The following is a 14,854-nucleotide window of genomic DNA, read 5'->3' on the forward strand; positions in this document are numbered from 1 at the left end:
CTCTGGACGGTTGAGTTTGCGTTGCGCGGGCAGCTGCCGCCATCTTTGAATCTCTGGAGGTGTCCTCCTGCTGCAGCTGCTTCTACAGCTTCTACCTCAGTTTAGCGCTAGTTTATTGTAGGTAGCGACACAAACGGTTTGTCCGATGGCAAATCGACATATTCAACAAACGACTATGCAGAGCAGCAACTCTCCGCAGCCGGCGAAACTTAGGACGGATTCCCCGGCCGCGGAGCAGGCACCGGCGAACAAAGACAGCCCAACGCCGCCGCCGCCGCCGCAACAAGCCACCGCGGCCGAGCAGGCAGAAGATGCCGGAGAAGGAAGCGGAGAAGGCCCGGCAGAAATGACACTGGATATCACGAGTTTTAGGAAACCCGGAGAGAAGACATTCACGCAGCGCTCTCGTCTGTTTGTCGGGAATCTGCCGGTGGATATTACGGAGGATGATTTCACAAACATGTTTGCTAAATACGGGAAATGTAACGAGGTGTACATCAACAGAGACCGGGGCTTCGGCTTCATTCGCCTGGTATGTGATGTTACAATGCTCGGTCTATTGTCGTTAAAAGTTAGATGTTGTACCATAGTTTTGATATTCTTAAACTGAGTTTATGTGTAAAATGTGGACTAAAATTCCCTAATAGGAGCTAGCTGCAGTGTTAGCATTAGCACCAGGTTCAGGATGTAGCTGCTGAAACGTTAGCTAATTTGATGGTATTATCCATGTAACCCGAATATTAACATGCTCCTTTACGTGTCCAGTTCACAAATAAAGAGAACAATTAGAACATATTAACTACATGAAACATTTACAGTGGGGGGTTTAATAGCTATTAAACCACAGTTTGACAAGCTCTAAACACAGAGGACACAGAGTTATGTAGTCAAACGACAGTAGGTTTGTTTTTACTGTCTTCTGTGCAAATTAATTTCATTATACTTACTTCTACAAATCGCACATTACAGTAACATCATGTTTTGTGATGTCATTTAAAAATGAAGTGGGAGAATATATAAATACATGGGTGTATTTTCTGTTTTCATATAATTTATCCTGTAGCCTTAGTGAATGCCATGATGTCCACTACAGGTGTATCAGAGGCTCTTTACCTTTTATCCCTTGTATTGTAGGAAACCCGGACGCTAGCAGAGATAGCTAAAGCAGAGCTGGATGGGACTCTGGTGAATAATCGACCCATCAGGGTCCGCTTTTCTACCCATGGTGCTGCACTCACTGTCCGCAACCTGCTGCCTGCAGTAACGAATGAGCTGCTAGAACAGGTACTGAGGAGGATTGTCAATAGTCCATTTGACCTCAAGCCACTCCTGCGATTTTAAATCTGTACCATCTTGTACCTTCAGGCGTTTTCTCAGTTTGGACCAGTGGAACGGGCTGTTGTTGTGACAGATGACCGTGGTCGTCCCACTGGGAGAGGCATTGTAGAGTTTGCAAACAAAGCAGCTGCACGTAAAGCCCTGGAGCGTTGTACTGAAGGAGCACTACTGCTGACCACGTAAGAACTTTGCGGAAGGGAATAACACGGTGACAACAGTCTTGAAAACAACATGTGGAGACCCAAAGCTGAGATTTACAAGTGTTTCAAAATGATGCTACCAAATTCACAAATCACAGCCTCTTATGTTTATTTAATAAATCTTTTTCATGTATAATAAGAGAGACATTTCACTTAGTGTTGTCCCCCTTTTTTAGTACACCTTGTCCAGCCATTGTGGAGCCCACGGAGCACTTGGATGACGAGGATGGACTGCCTGAAAAACTGCTGCAGAAGACACCAAAGTACCACAGGTATGTAAAGAGGTGATTTGTAGTTACTTTACTTTTCCAACATAAAGCTATGCTTGCTTTTGCTGATACTACTGTGTATTGTTTTTGTGCAACTCCACAATTCTCATTTTTAATCTTTGACCTCTTGAGTGTCCTGTCCTTCGTAAACTGCTGGACTTGTCATTTACTTTTGTACGTGTTCTTTTTGCCCCATAGGGAACGAGAGCAGCTGGCACGTTTTGCCCAGCCCGGGACGTTTGAGTTTGAATACTCATCTCGCTGGAAAGCTCTTGATGAAATGGAGAAGCAGCAGAGAGAGCAGGTGGACCGGAACATTAGAGAGGCCAAAGAGAAACTAGAGGCTGAACTGGAGTCGGCCAAACATGAACATCAGCTCATGTTAATGCGACAAGGTAGGTGGACCAACGTTGTACTACACAGATCTTTATGTATCTGTATATAATATCTTCTACATCCTAAGTTGTCAAGTGAAAAGCAGAATGTGTATAAAGGAAACACATAATCATTCTAATGTTAGACAATGGGTGGAAATTAGAGGCAATTAAAAACACATCCCTAATAAAGGAATGGTTCTGCAGGTGGTCCATTTCCCTGTCCTCATCTTTTCTGGCTAATTTTTGGTCACTTTTGCACTTTGCCAGTCCCCTCACCAATAGAGGTAGCATTAAGTGGTGCCTGCAACCCACAGAAGTTGCTCAGGTAGTGCAGCTCATCCAGGATGGCACATCAATGCATGTGCTGTCCCCCAGCACGTGTCAAGAGCATGGAGGAGATACCAAGAGACGTGGAGGGGGCTGCGGGAGAACAACAACCTAGCAGCAGGACCAATATCTGCTCCTTTGTGCAAGGAGGAACAGGAGGAGCAATGCCAGAGCCATACAAAATGACCTCCAGCGGGCCACTAATGTGCATGTTTCTGCTCAAACTGTCAGACTCCATGAGAGTGGTATAGGGACCTGACATCTGCAAGTGGGAACTGTGCGCTTCACGGATGAGAGCAGGTTCACACTGAGCACATGTGATGGACATGACAGAGTCTGGAGACGCTGCGGAAACTGTTCTGCTGCTTGCAGCATCCTCCAGCATGACCAGTTTGGCGGTGGGTGGGTGGATAGTCAGGGGAGGCATTTGCTTGGAGGGCCGCATAGACCTCTGTGTGCTAGCCAGAGGTGCCCTGACTGCCATTAGGTACTGGGATGATATTCTTAGAACCATTGTAAGACCATATGCTGGTGCAGTCGCTGTTAAGCTGCTATAAGTCATGCACATAAATCTCTGAATGTCTTTTTGTTAATGCCTCTGTCACTCCTCCTTACTGTATCCTTCCCCTCTTCCAGACCTAATGAGACGTCAGGAAGAACTGAGGAGACTGGAGGAGCTTCGTAACCAGGAGCTGCAGAGACGAAAGCAGATAGAGATGAGGTCTGTTACTTTTCTTTCTTCAGCAAATCATGAGAGAAGAATAAAAGAGCTGTCAGTTTATATTGTGGCTTGCAGTGCCATTAGTTTGATTGCGTTTGTATTTGTAGGCATGAGGAGGAGAGGAGGAGGAGAGAGGAGGAGATGATGAGACATAGAGAACAAGAACACTTGAGGCGCCAGCCAGATGGCTTCAAACCAAACTACCTGGACAATGTGAGTACAACTGGAAAACACACACAAAGACAAACAAACAAAAGAGCCCAACTGCTGCCAACTACTTTGTAGCTGTATGTGTCACCACACCACCCCACACACACACCCCTATACTAAAGAATTACACCAATCAAGAATTGAACACAGAAATATTTTATTACTCCACTAAAACATACACGGCGTTCTCTACTTTAGCCTTTACATTAACATGCATGATTCTTTTTCTTTTTGGATTAATTTTTTTATATTATGGCAGTTCCTAGGGAGGAGATGGTTTGTAGTGTGTAGTACCACAGCAAGGACACGAGAAAATGTTGCAACAAGTGCTTCCTTCATTCTTTATTTCTTTAATTTTTATTGCCAATATTTGATCAGCACCTGGATTGATTTAAACTGCTGTTATCTGATTTTTGGTTTCCCCATATCTTTTATTGCAGCTTTAAAAAAAAAAAATCTGTACAGACAATCTTTTCCATCTTGGTGTTTATTTGTATTTGCTTCTCTGAGCTACAGAGGTGCAGCATATATCATCCACCATTCAAAGTGCTTTTCTTTTAAACGTTGACTGAAAGCACATTCAAGTCCATCAAGGTTTTTAATCTGTAGACATTCACGCAGGTTGTTGAGATGTAGTCGGAAAAGCTTGGTTTGTAAGCTGTGGTGGAAAGGTTTGATAAATGCAGTTCGAGAAGTTATTTATTAAAATTGTTTTAATTGCAATTTGAATATTGAGTTAATCATAATTATGACATGTTGTTTTTACAGTTTCTACATTTACTTTCATAACCACATACTTATTTAGATTTATTCAACTTTTCCACTTTAACACCATATGATGAAATGCAAAGAAATAATCAAATGCTAGCCACCCTTTCTGAGCCTTTAAATGAGCCAGCCTTTTTTTGCACAATATTGTTGTATGCTGTTGATGCTTTATATTTATTGTTGAATAAATTAAAAGATAAACTTATGCAAGTTGATAATTCAATTCATTATAAGCTGTGGAATAGTACTTTCTATACATTTTCATCATCAGATTATTAACAGATAAGGACTCAATACTAATGTGTGCAGTTTTTTATTTATTTGTACCTTGCAGAGCAGCTGTAATAGCTTCCTTTAAGTTTGAAGGACCTTCTGTCATCATTAGTTTACCTAATGAAGATCTGAGACAAGAACAAAAGCCAGACGTTAAAGATCTAGTACATTGCCAGCTTTGTGTATTATAAGAAGTAACCACTATTAACAAGAACATGGTGAGGAATATATGAAAAGACAGTTTAACATGTAAATTAGAGTTAACTAATGCTTCAGTATCTCTCAAACTCAATGACAACAGACCTGTTTTGGAAATGTCTGCCCTCAATAATGATGATCTTGAACTCTTCACAAAGGTTGGTAGTGAGAATGTAAGGAGCCTATCAAGGAAAGATAGCTAATGATAGCTAACTTAATGTTTGAGTACAGCTGGCTTGTTGAGGTTGGCATGCTGTACATATGTGCTCATGCAAGTAGATATTGTTACTGTTAATAACGAAATTCTAATGGCGATGAAGTGAAGATGTGAAGGAGTGGAGCAGGACAGCAGGAGATGGACAGCAAAGAGAGAGGTGTTTATTATAGGATTTATTAATACTCACAAGTACAACATTCAGTTGGACTTTGTAATGTATACCGTATTACAGCTGTTTCCCACGGGGCTCTGACATGCAGCACTTGAACATCCTAGAATGAGATAAAGAAATTTTCTTACAGAGACAACAGCATAAGCATTCAGAAGGTGGAATTTTAACTGAACAGTGTATTATTTAAACGTTGGCACTAATACCAACTTGATGAACTAGACTCTTTATCATTGATAGTGACACTGAGGACTGAGCCTTTTGATATACTCAAATTTTCCATGGCAGAATTATGATTTTGATAGCAAAGAGCAGCCTGGTAAAAACACATTTTAAGTCTGAGGGTCTGTTGGTGTCATGTGTTGTTGACTTCTGTGTTGTAACCTTTCTCTTGCTCTGTTTAGAGGTCCTGTTGGAGGTGTTTGCATTCCTATAGCGCACGCATATACAGTCAAAACATGCATCTAAGACCATCCACCCAATCGAAACTGACTCTGACGTCCATCTGTCCATTACATAAACTGTCCTTTCAGCACCACAGTAGATGAGAAAACCAGGATAGTATGGCATTAATGTGTGAGCTAAACTACTGTAGAATTATATAGAAAAGTGAGACACTACACATATGTTGTCTTACAGCTGGTGTCAGGACTGAATTTATAGGAAAATTGAACGAGTAGAAGCAATATAAATAACTCTTTTAATAGTTAAGTACATTCACTCCACATGAACTATATATATATATATAGATTTGTACATCATTTATCTAATGGTCTTGTACACCACTACAGCGCTTATTGTGCATTGATCAGTACCATATCATTATTCTCCATACATTTATTTTTCAGCTTACTATTATCAGGTTTTCGTTGTTAAAGTCTGATAAAAGTTCCACTTCATTATTTGACATCTAACTTTAGTTTGCTGGGATGATTATTGTTGAAGACTGATACCTCCCAGAGCGGAGCTCCTATTTTTGCTGCCATCTACTGCACATGTTTACTGCAGTTCAGGTTTCACTATTTGTGGTTTGACATTTAACAGGTAAGTATAGACAAATAGATATAACAGTCTTTTTTGTTTATTAGGGATATGAGCGGTGTCTACTGGTGCTTTATTTCTGTGGCTGTGGTCATTATTGCGTTTAGTCTACGTGGTAAACTACATTATGAACTTAAAACTACACTCTATTTTACAATGAACAGAGTTAATACACTTAGAAACAAATGGTTGTAACTTGTAAAATGCAAATGTCAGATTGACCAACAGCAACATTTCAACATTATAATTTCTGATTAAACCATTGTCATGTAGGTGATTAAATATGAATAAAAAACCCTTTAATGTGGGTTTGCATGTTTCATTAAAAACATTTTAGGTCATTAATGTCCTGCTGGTTTTAGTTGATGTATTTTTTAATGACAACTCAGTCCAACTTAGTGGAATTACCATCATGACTTTAATTCATCTTCTGTGTTCGCAGGTGTGTGTGTGTGTGTCTGTGTGTGAGAGAGAGCGTGATAGTTCGCATAAGTATACGCATTCAGTATCTGTGTGTGGACTGTATTCATAGTTGTGGAGAATACATGAATGATTGAACATATAATGGAACATTTCTGTTTTTGTGTGTTCAGGTTCTAACACACCAAGCCGACAGTTAACAGAAACATTCTGACATGTTGTGCTCAGCAGCGTCGGCTACATTTGGCCCTTATCAGCAGATGTTTAGTCTGAGAGAGTCACTTGTTCAGTGCAATTTATCTTCTTTGCTTTAGCTTTATTTCACAAGTGAAGACCATGTCAACTCAAAAGAATAGTTACAGTTCTAGAATCAGATTAGTAGTGTCAAAATGTGATAATCAACACGTCACAACAGTTATTGTTCATTCATGCTGCATGTTCAGCATGCTCAGCTGTAGTCATATGCAATGTGCTCAAGCTCCATTTTCTTCTTAAATTCAAGCTTCTAGCATCTATGTATGTATGTGAGGACGCCTGTGACATAAATACAGTCAACTGCCTATTTCCACAAAGTAGCCAAAGTCTGTGGTGACTGAGCACAAGAAAAGCAAATGTATATGCTGTGTTCTGCAAACTACAATCTGATTTTGTTAAACAGGTGCACATACTGTTTTCTTTCTTCCATTTAGCCAAATACAACATGCAAACGAGGATGTGCTTGTGATATCCCCACCTTCTTTACTAGTGCCAATTTCATGCAGTTTATTTATTTTCTTGTACATTTCCATCTGATCTGATGTAATTATAGTTATTACATAAATAATATTTTAGAACTGTGATTGAACAGGGGCAAAGAAGCTCATCAGTTCAATCACAGATAATCACAATTGAAACTCTGAAAAGCCGTGGGACATTACCCAGCTACCCTCAGTTCTGTATAGAAAAATTCTTACTTTAGTTGTGTGAGTGTTGTATTGTATGCTATCCGCTGAAGATTTGTATTTAAGCGGAGTTTTGTTCTCAAGCCTCTTCTTCACTTCTTCCAGAGAGAACAGGAAATGAGAGTGGGTGAGCTGGGCCCTCGTGGAGCCATTAATATGGGAGGTACGGGCATGATTGTGTGAGGACTGGTTGATAGAAAACAGGCCAAGTGAGGATGGGTTGGACGATTATGAGGGCCTGAATGTAACTTTATATTTGTCATGCATCCCAATGGAGTCCCTTTAAATAAGATATTTTCAGTGGCTATAAAAGAAGTTGTCATGTGTATATCAACACCCGATTTGGTGTAAAAATGGACTCACTTGGGATGCAGTGTCATAGTCATAAAAAAAACATACTACTGTATATCACATGACAGCAAAATCTGTGTACTAACAGAACATCCAGTGTACCGAGCGGGGCTGGTTTGTTCAAGTGGGGTTTCATAGTTTGAGAAATATTATGTCTCTGAGCTCTCAACCTGATTTGTATGCAGATCTGAAATAAAATAAAAAAATCAGGAGCCAATTCTAAAGGTCAATTTGGATTATGATTTAAATATAATACTTTCAAGCAGTGTTTGCCTTGACTTTTGAGCTTTACATTAAAGAAGTAAAGACAACTGTCTTGTCAATGGCGTATCACACAAAATAAAAATTGATCTGCAGAGTGCAGGATGAGAGGCTGGGGACTGAGATTAAAGTCTATGATGCTGTTTTAGAGCTACATGGTGGCTCTTCACGAGACCAACATTATAAAGTAGGATTGCACATCACCTTTGTTTGCAAAAACAGCAGGGTATTACTGAGATAATAACAATATGTGGCTTATTTATACACTTATCTGGTGGCATATTTGATATGTAATGTTCTCAGACATTTTTCATCTCAGCTGCTCTATCTGAAGTAGAAGTGGCTTTTGACTGTTGGGTACCATGTTACTGTGTGTGTGCGTGTGTGTGCATTTGAGAATATTTGATAGGTAAAACAATTCAGATAGTTCAGTTTTATGTAAAATAAACAATTTGTAACTTTTACATCGGATTGAAGTACAGGATAATTTTCTAATTTTGAGAAATTTGTTTGTTCAGATGAGAAGATTGAGATTTTTTTTTTTAGTCTAGCATACAGATTTAAGACTGGAGTAAATGGCTACCTAACTTTGTCCAGACATAACAGAATCTCTGTACCAGCACCTTTAACTCTCACGGTTAATGAAATGTGAAAGTGACTTGTTATTTAGTACGACGTGTGCTGCTGACCTCTTGGCCTGCTCGCCCATGTAGAAGAGGTCTCGACCTCGACGTGTTTTATCTGGTTAAATAAAGGTTAATTTTTTTGCTTCTTCAACTGTGCTGCATAAGCTCGCATACTGCATCTTCTTTGTATTTGGTCTCCAGCTTGCCAAGAATAACAACTTGTATGAACAGCAGATTTTAAAGCAGTAACTAAAGGAGCATTGTTGCTATTTTTAAATGCCCTGGGAAACTGTAACAACACGATAATGTAATACCACCGAACCATGCTGATGTTAAGCATTTTACTTAGTTTGAAACACTGAACATATTGGTTCTAAATCTTAGGAACGTGTGCTGCTCTAACCATTACATGAAGTGAAATATGAATAGATTGGACTGATTCAGAGAAGAACAATTCAGTCATATTGCTGCCCATTTTCATTATGTCATTATTTCTTATCAGTGCTAAAATTAATGTTTCTAATATTTAGTCCGCCCTCTTAGATATGAACAACATGAGCAATAGATTTCCCCCCTCACTTTCTTTCATTATGTTGTATTATCTCTGTGAAGATTTTCAGTCACTGGTAACTGGACTTTTTTGTTATCCAAGTAGCTCAGACTGATGAAACGTCCGGGTGCCGTGATTTGACGTCCAGAAATTGAATTATGCACGAACATGTTATCAGCAGTATTCATAGCTCTATTTCTTTTACATTGAGGAGAAAACATGCTAACTACTATAACTTTACTGCAATACTTACATAAAAAATCCAGTAGTTTGTATATACCTTGTGTAGGTATAATTTGTTTTGTTTGCTATTGAGCATGTGTTGGTTTATTTATTGATTTTAAACAGCTCAGTAATTTTTTTGAATAACTTTATCTTCATATTCTAAGGTGATGTGCAATCCAAGTGTTCAGTAGTAAAAAGATGGGGACAAATTTTAGCTGTCAGATAATAACTTCTCATTCTGCTGATTACACAATCTGCTGTCTCTGTCCTTTCTATGTTTACTTTCATATTTGTAATACTGTAAATTAACGTTGGTTTTTGGTTATGAACATACGTATTTAGATTAACTAATAGATATATTGACATTAATCTTCAAACCTATGAGAAGCGAACACAATTTAATTTCTCATTTTTAAAACCAGAAATAAATGGGGATGCACTGAACTGATATTTTCTCTCCTCATAACAATACAGATAGTTGCTCATCTGATACAGGTGCTTGTTGTTGAATGAATAGTTAAAATCTTTATGATTAATAAGTTACTGCATGGAAAGAAATTTGTGTGCTGTGAACTGACAAGTGGCAACTATCAAACTATTGTTCTTCATAGGTTTGTACTTAATTTCATTGTAATCTGTTGTAAGCAATTTATTGGTGTGTTGCCCAACCTCAAACTATTTATTTCAGCATAGTAAATATTATTTATGCTAACAGCAGAATTGTTTGTTAATGTGCTGAGTTAGTGTTTTTATTCAAGGCTCTGAGATACCTGAGCTGTCAGCAGACGCACCATCTAGTGAAACTGTCCTTAAATATTTTTTTAAGTGTCTCTTTTTAGTTTTCTGAGCTGTTTTAAAATTATTTCTTGACAAAGTGCAGAAATTTAATTTTTATAAATACAGTTTTTGGTGAACTAGTGGAATCATCAACAAGTTAATGGAGCAGGGGGGAAAAATGAATTCACGATCTGTCGGTCACTTGTCGTAGATACCAGCTTAGTGCATCCCTGATAAATGTAGCTGACTAAAAGCCAACGTTAACTTCAAGTCGTTGAGAACCTAGCACTTAGCTTCCACCATTCTTAGTGGTCATTGAGTACATTGCATTAAACTTCCCAATGACCAACCGATGCTCCGCTGTTTTGCGTGTAGATGGGTATAACCAGGCCTCTGCGGGGCCCAGTGGTAACCAGGGTCAAATGATGGGCATGAGTGGAAGGGGAGGAGCCGTTGGCGCACAGGGAACAGCAAATATGGGCACACCATTGATGTCAGAAAATGGAGCCATGGTAATGTATCCAGAAAAGTTAAAGCTCAATTGACTTATCTAAGAGGTTAAAGATTTTTTTTGTATTAGCTAAACAGTTAAAACACATCTTTAAAAATATAAAGAATAAAACTAAATCTTTGGCATCTTGGGAATTTTTTAATGATTGAACTTATGATTTAATATTCTCCATTAATTTTCGAAAACTTTATAGTGAAGCAGAAGCAGAAAATGCTGTTTGAAATATTTGTTTTGAACAACTTGAAATTTTCTCTTCAAACTGTAAACTCCACTAATAGTCTTATTCCTCTCTCTCCCTTTGTGTACTGGATTCACTTGTCTCCCTTTTACTCTTGGATGATGACACTTGGATCAACCTATCCCCGACTGATGATCTTAAAAATCCTTGTCACTTTTCTACATATGAACCACAATGTCTTACCCCCCCCCCCAAACGTTCATATAACACAATTGTAATTGCAACCCTGATACCCGATACCTGAAACTACAGCGAAACGATAGATATCCGCAGGGTGCATCGGTAGGGGGCAGACCGGAAGTTGAATCCCCAAAGCAGCAGCAACAGCAGCAGCAACAACAACAGCAGCAGCAGCAGCAGCAGCAGCAGCAGCAACAACAACAACAACAACAACCGCAGCAGCAACAGTCAGTGGGCCCCCAAGTTGGACCAGCCCCAGGATTTGACAGGGGGAGTCCAGTAGGGGTTGTCTTTGATGGACCAAATAACAAGCGTCGCAGATACTAAATGGTTTTTCGTGGATCTTTGTTACTGCCTCATCCCTTTAAAGTTTTTCTGTCTCTACATGGACTTAACATCGACCCGCTACCCCAACACTGACCTGGATGGTGTTTGCTGAAAATAACCTGAGAGATTTTTTGTCTTTTTGTTTTTTCTCTTGTAACTTAAGTTGTGATTGAGAGGCGATTATTTTGTGATGAATTAAATTGCCAGATAATGCAATTGCATAATATTTTTCACATCACGTTTCTCCTGTTTCCTGGGCTGAATACTGAGTGTGCAAACAAGTTTGGTAGCACATAGGAAGGAAGGCATGCGCAGTAGGATGTATTTGCCGTTGCCGTGGCTGCTGTTGTCTTGGATACGCCGCATTAACCTGTTGCACAGGTGTATTAGATGTGAAAATAATAGATTAATCAGACATAATATCTGTTAGAGCCAAAACAAGGGTGCTTACCTCTCAGTACCCAAAGGATAACGCCCGTGATTTTCTTAGCTTTGGTTGCCATAAAGACACTTCCTTTTTTGGGTTTAGTAGATTAATTTTATTTATTTTTTTCAGTCTATGGCATTTTGATGATAACAAAATATAGAAAATCACTGTGTTTAAAAAAAAAAAAAAAAAAAAAAAAAAGTTACATTTCCTAAACGGTTTTCTCAATGGCCACTCAGTCATATCATGCCTTAGTTTATAGAGTTTCTTCCTTCTGAATTTGATTGTGATCCTGCCTTTAAACATACTTTAATCTTTGCTAATTTAGTTGTTAGTCACTTCGTGAGTGAATGTATCTGCGGCTTCAGTGCATTCTGTATTTGATGGTCAACAGAAATAAAACATATAGGATGTTTTTGTTTTTGAAACATTTCTCATTTTCTCTCCTAAACTTGACAGAACATGAATCAAATCCTGCAGATAACCCCCCTAAAACCATCCACACCTGACTTGGCATTTTTTACTATTCGACTGTTAAAGAACATGGCCAGTCTGTACTCACAACCTGGAGTCTTCACTTTGCTTTGTGCTCTTCTCCTCTCTACTAGTGAATAGTTGTGATCAACTAACTGTGGAGTCCGAAAGTCCTGGATGTCGATTACTTTTTGTTTGGTGTATGTTAGAGATATTTGAGTTTAGGATCAAAACATGATCTGGGTTCAGAATTTTAGCTTTTATTTGATTGTGTTCGCACATCTCTTTCAGTCTTGCGACTCACTGACATCACCAATATGCTTTGGCTTCTGGTACCAGACGGTTTGGATTATGAGCAGAACTTTTGTTCCTCCACACTTTTACCTTCACATCAGTTTGATGTAGGCTAGTAAGCTTTGTCTTGTCAACTCATAAAGCTTTTTTTTTTTTTCCTCAAAACTTTTCTAGTTCTTTAATTATTGCTGGACTAATGGGTCGTAGTGTGATCAGTGTAAGTCCTCTCCGACTAGAGGACTGTGATAACTTTAGTTCTGCTCTGTGAAGATTTTACCTCACTGCTCTCACAATGCTTCTGTCATCAGGTGTCATTTTACTTGGATGATCTGTTTTGTGTTTATGTAGCTCGGTACACCAGAGGTTTCTTTCTTTTTCAGGACATGACCAACTGTGGTGTGTTGGTTATGTCCAGTGTTTGTGCAGTGACTGATTGAATCCCCCCACTTTCCTATTCATAGTGCTTTTCTCCTATAGACACCTGGTTTTCATATTGATTTGTCCTTTGCAGTCTTCACAGGTAAAACTCAAGGTTAAAACGAGGTGTAGTTATTCAGAGCTATTTTTTATTTTACTGGCAATCAGTCTCACAGGACACCTGGATAACAGGAAATGTCAGACACATCCTTAATAGAAAATGAGGTGATTTGATGCTAAAGGTGGTGTGTTCTGTGTTTCTAGTTGTAAATACCAGAACAATAAAAGCTGACATTCTGAACTTACATGTTTGGATCCTAAACCCAAAAGTCTTCAGTGTAAAAAACAAAAAATAAATAAATGATGTTGCTGTTAAAAAAACATCTTATAACCTCTCATACGTGATGAAGGTGACACTGAAGCTGCAAACTCTATATGAAACTATTTAGACTATTTAAAGTTTTGAATTGGACACCATCAGCTGATACCCAGTGTTAAAGGACTTGATCTATGTAGTAGAGAGGGTTAAAAGGTTTTACAGGTTGTGTGGGGTGCATGAGGTATGAGTGAGGTTTTCCAGTTTAAGCCTGTGGTTGTGTGTGTTTGAAAATAATTCACTTCATAAACATTGTATGTGTGTGTGCACAATCAAAAGCTGTGAATCATTTAAAAAACAAACTATAGTTTCTTTTAGTGGTTGAGACGCGATCTTTGCTTCACTGTATTTGGGGGATTTTATAACACCCTGGCCTGGTTTCATGGGATCTAAAGATTAGTTTTATAACAGGTAAATAAACCTTTTTTTCCCCAATTACCTCTTCTGTTTTTGTGTCAAAATAATTTTGCATATTCCACTTGAACTATATATCTGTGTAGTGTGTGTCAGTATCAGACTCATGAATCAAGACGTCGTGACATCTCTGTTTTACCTCAGTTACTGTGGAGTGTTGAGGCCAGTTCATGTTTCCATTTGCCTTCAGACACAGGACAGAAGTGTGTTTGTATTTGTGCTTCTATTCATATTACTACATTTGAGTATGTAGACATATTCTACGTTTGCACTACAGCCTCTAACAGTGAGAGAGAGTGAGAGATCCTGATTTATGTTCTTCACTTTTTTAATGTTACAGTATGTGTGACAGTCGTAGAAAGGGGATGGTGGGTTTATCAGCCCGAGTCTGAGATAAAGACTCTGAATATGTTCCAGGGATTTTCCAGAACCTCAGGGCTGATTTTCAAGATGACGTGTGTTTGGATAAAGAGGGAATTATTCATCTGGGTTAAAAAAACAAACAAGGAATCAGTTTGTGCATCTCACTATGAGTGCGTGCGTGTCATTTTACCTGTCCACTGTCATGTAGTATTATATTTCTGTAAGTATAGTTTAGTGTATATCTTTATGGTATTTCTGTACTGCAACATTTTGTACAAATGTATGCTAGATGAACACTTTCTGAAATGTTTTTCTGACGTGTTCAGTTCCAGTTTACATTTAGCAGACGATTTTATAATTGAAGAGCAAGGTACAAAGGCAGGTAAAGCCTAAGGACCCACACAGAGGGAGACGTTCTTACCTCTATTACTGTTTGCCTGTTTTATATCCTATTGACATGTCTTTAAATGTTTTTGTAATTATTAATAACTTGTTGTCTCGTTGAAAGGTGCTTTAACTTTTCTCGCCTCTCTGAATATTTGTTTTAAATAGTTTCTTTTTTTTATCTTATAGG

At 38.6% G+C, this 14,854-nt stretch overlaps 1 protein-coding gene across 1 annotated transcript; it reads left to right on the plus strand.

Annotated features, from left to right (window-relative positions):
* Positions 1-145: 145 nt before the first annotated feature.
* Positions 146-14,840, plus strand: pspc1 (paraspeckle component 1). The gene is made up of 10 exons (XM_026364109.1): positions 146-532; positions 1,135-1,284; positions 1,366-1,517; positions 1,715-1,810; positions 2,006-2,202; positions 3,148-3,232; positions 3,340-3,445; positions 7,575-7,632; positions 10,635-10,771; positions 11,261-14,840. The coding sequence occupies exons 1-10, from the start codon at positions 146-148 to the stop codon at positions 11,513-11,515; spliced, it is 1,623 nt and encodes a 540-aa protein (XP_026219894.1). The 3' UTR covers positions 11,516-14,840.
* The last annotated feature ends 14 nt before the right edge of the window (positions 14,841-14,854 follow it).

The sequence above is a fragment of the Anabas testudineus genome, chromosome 2, assembly GCF_900324465.2.
Source record: "Anabas testudineus chromosome 2, fAnaTes1.2, whole genome shotgun sequence".
Lineage (NCBI taxonomy): Eukaryota > Metazoa > Chordata > Actinopteri > Anabantiformes > Anabantidae > Anabas > Anabas testudineus.

What these genes read in the sequence shown, in the direction of transcription:
- pspc1 (XM_026364109.1), top strand. Translation starts at nt 146, where the DNA reads ATGGCAAATCGACATATTCAACAAACGACTATGCAGAGCAGCAACTCT. An exon ending in CGAATGAGCTGCTAGAACAG is followed by an intron (nt 1,285 to 1,365) that starts GTACTGAGGAGG and finishes TTGTACCTTCAG; the next exon opens with GCGTTTTCTCAGTTTGGACC. An exon ending in CGAAAGCAGATAGAGATGAG is followed by an intron (nt 3,233 to 3,339) that starts GTCTGTTACTTT and finishes TTGTATTTGTAG; the next exon opens with GCATGAGGAGGAGAGGAGGA.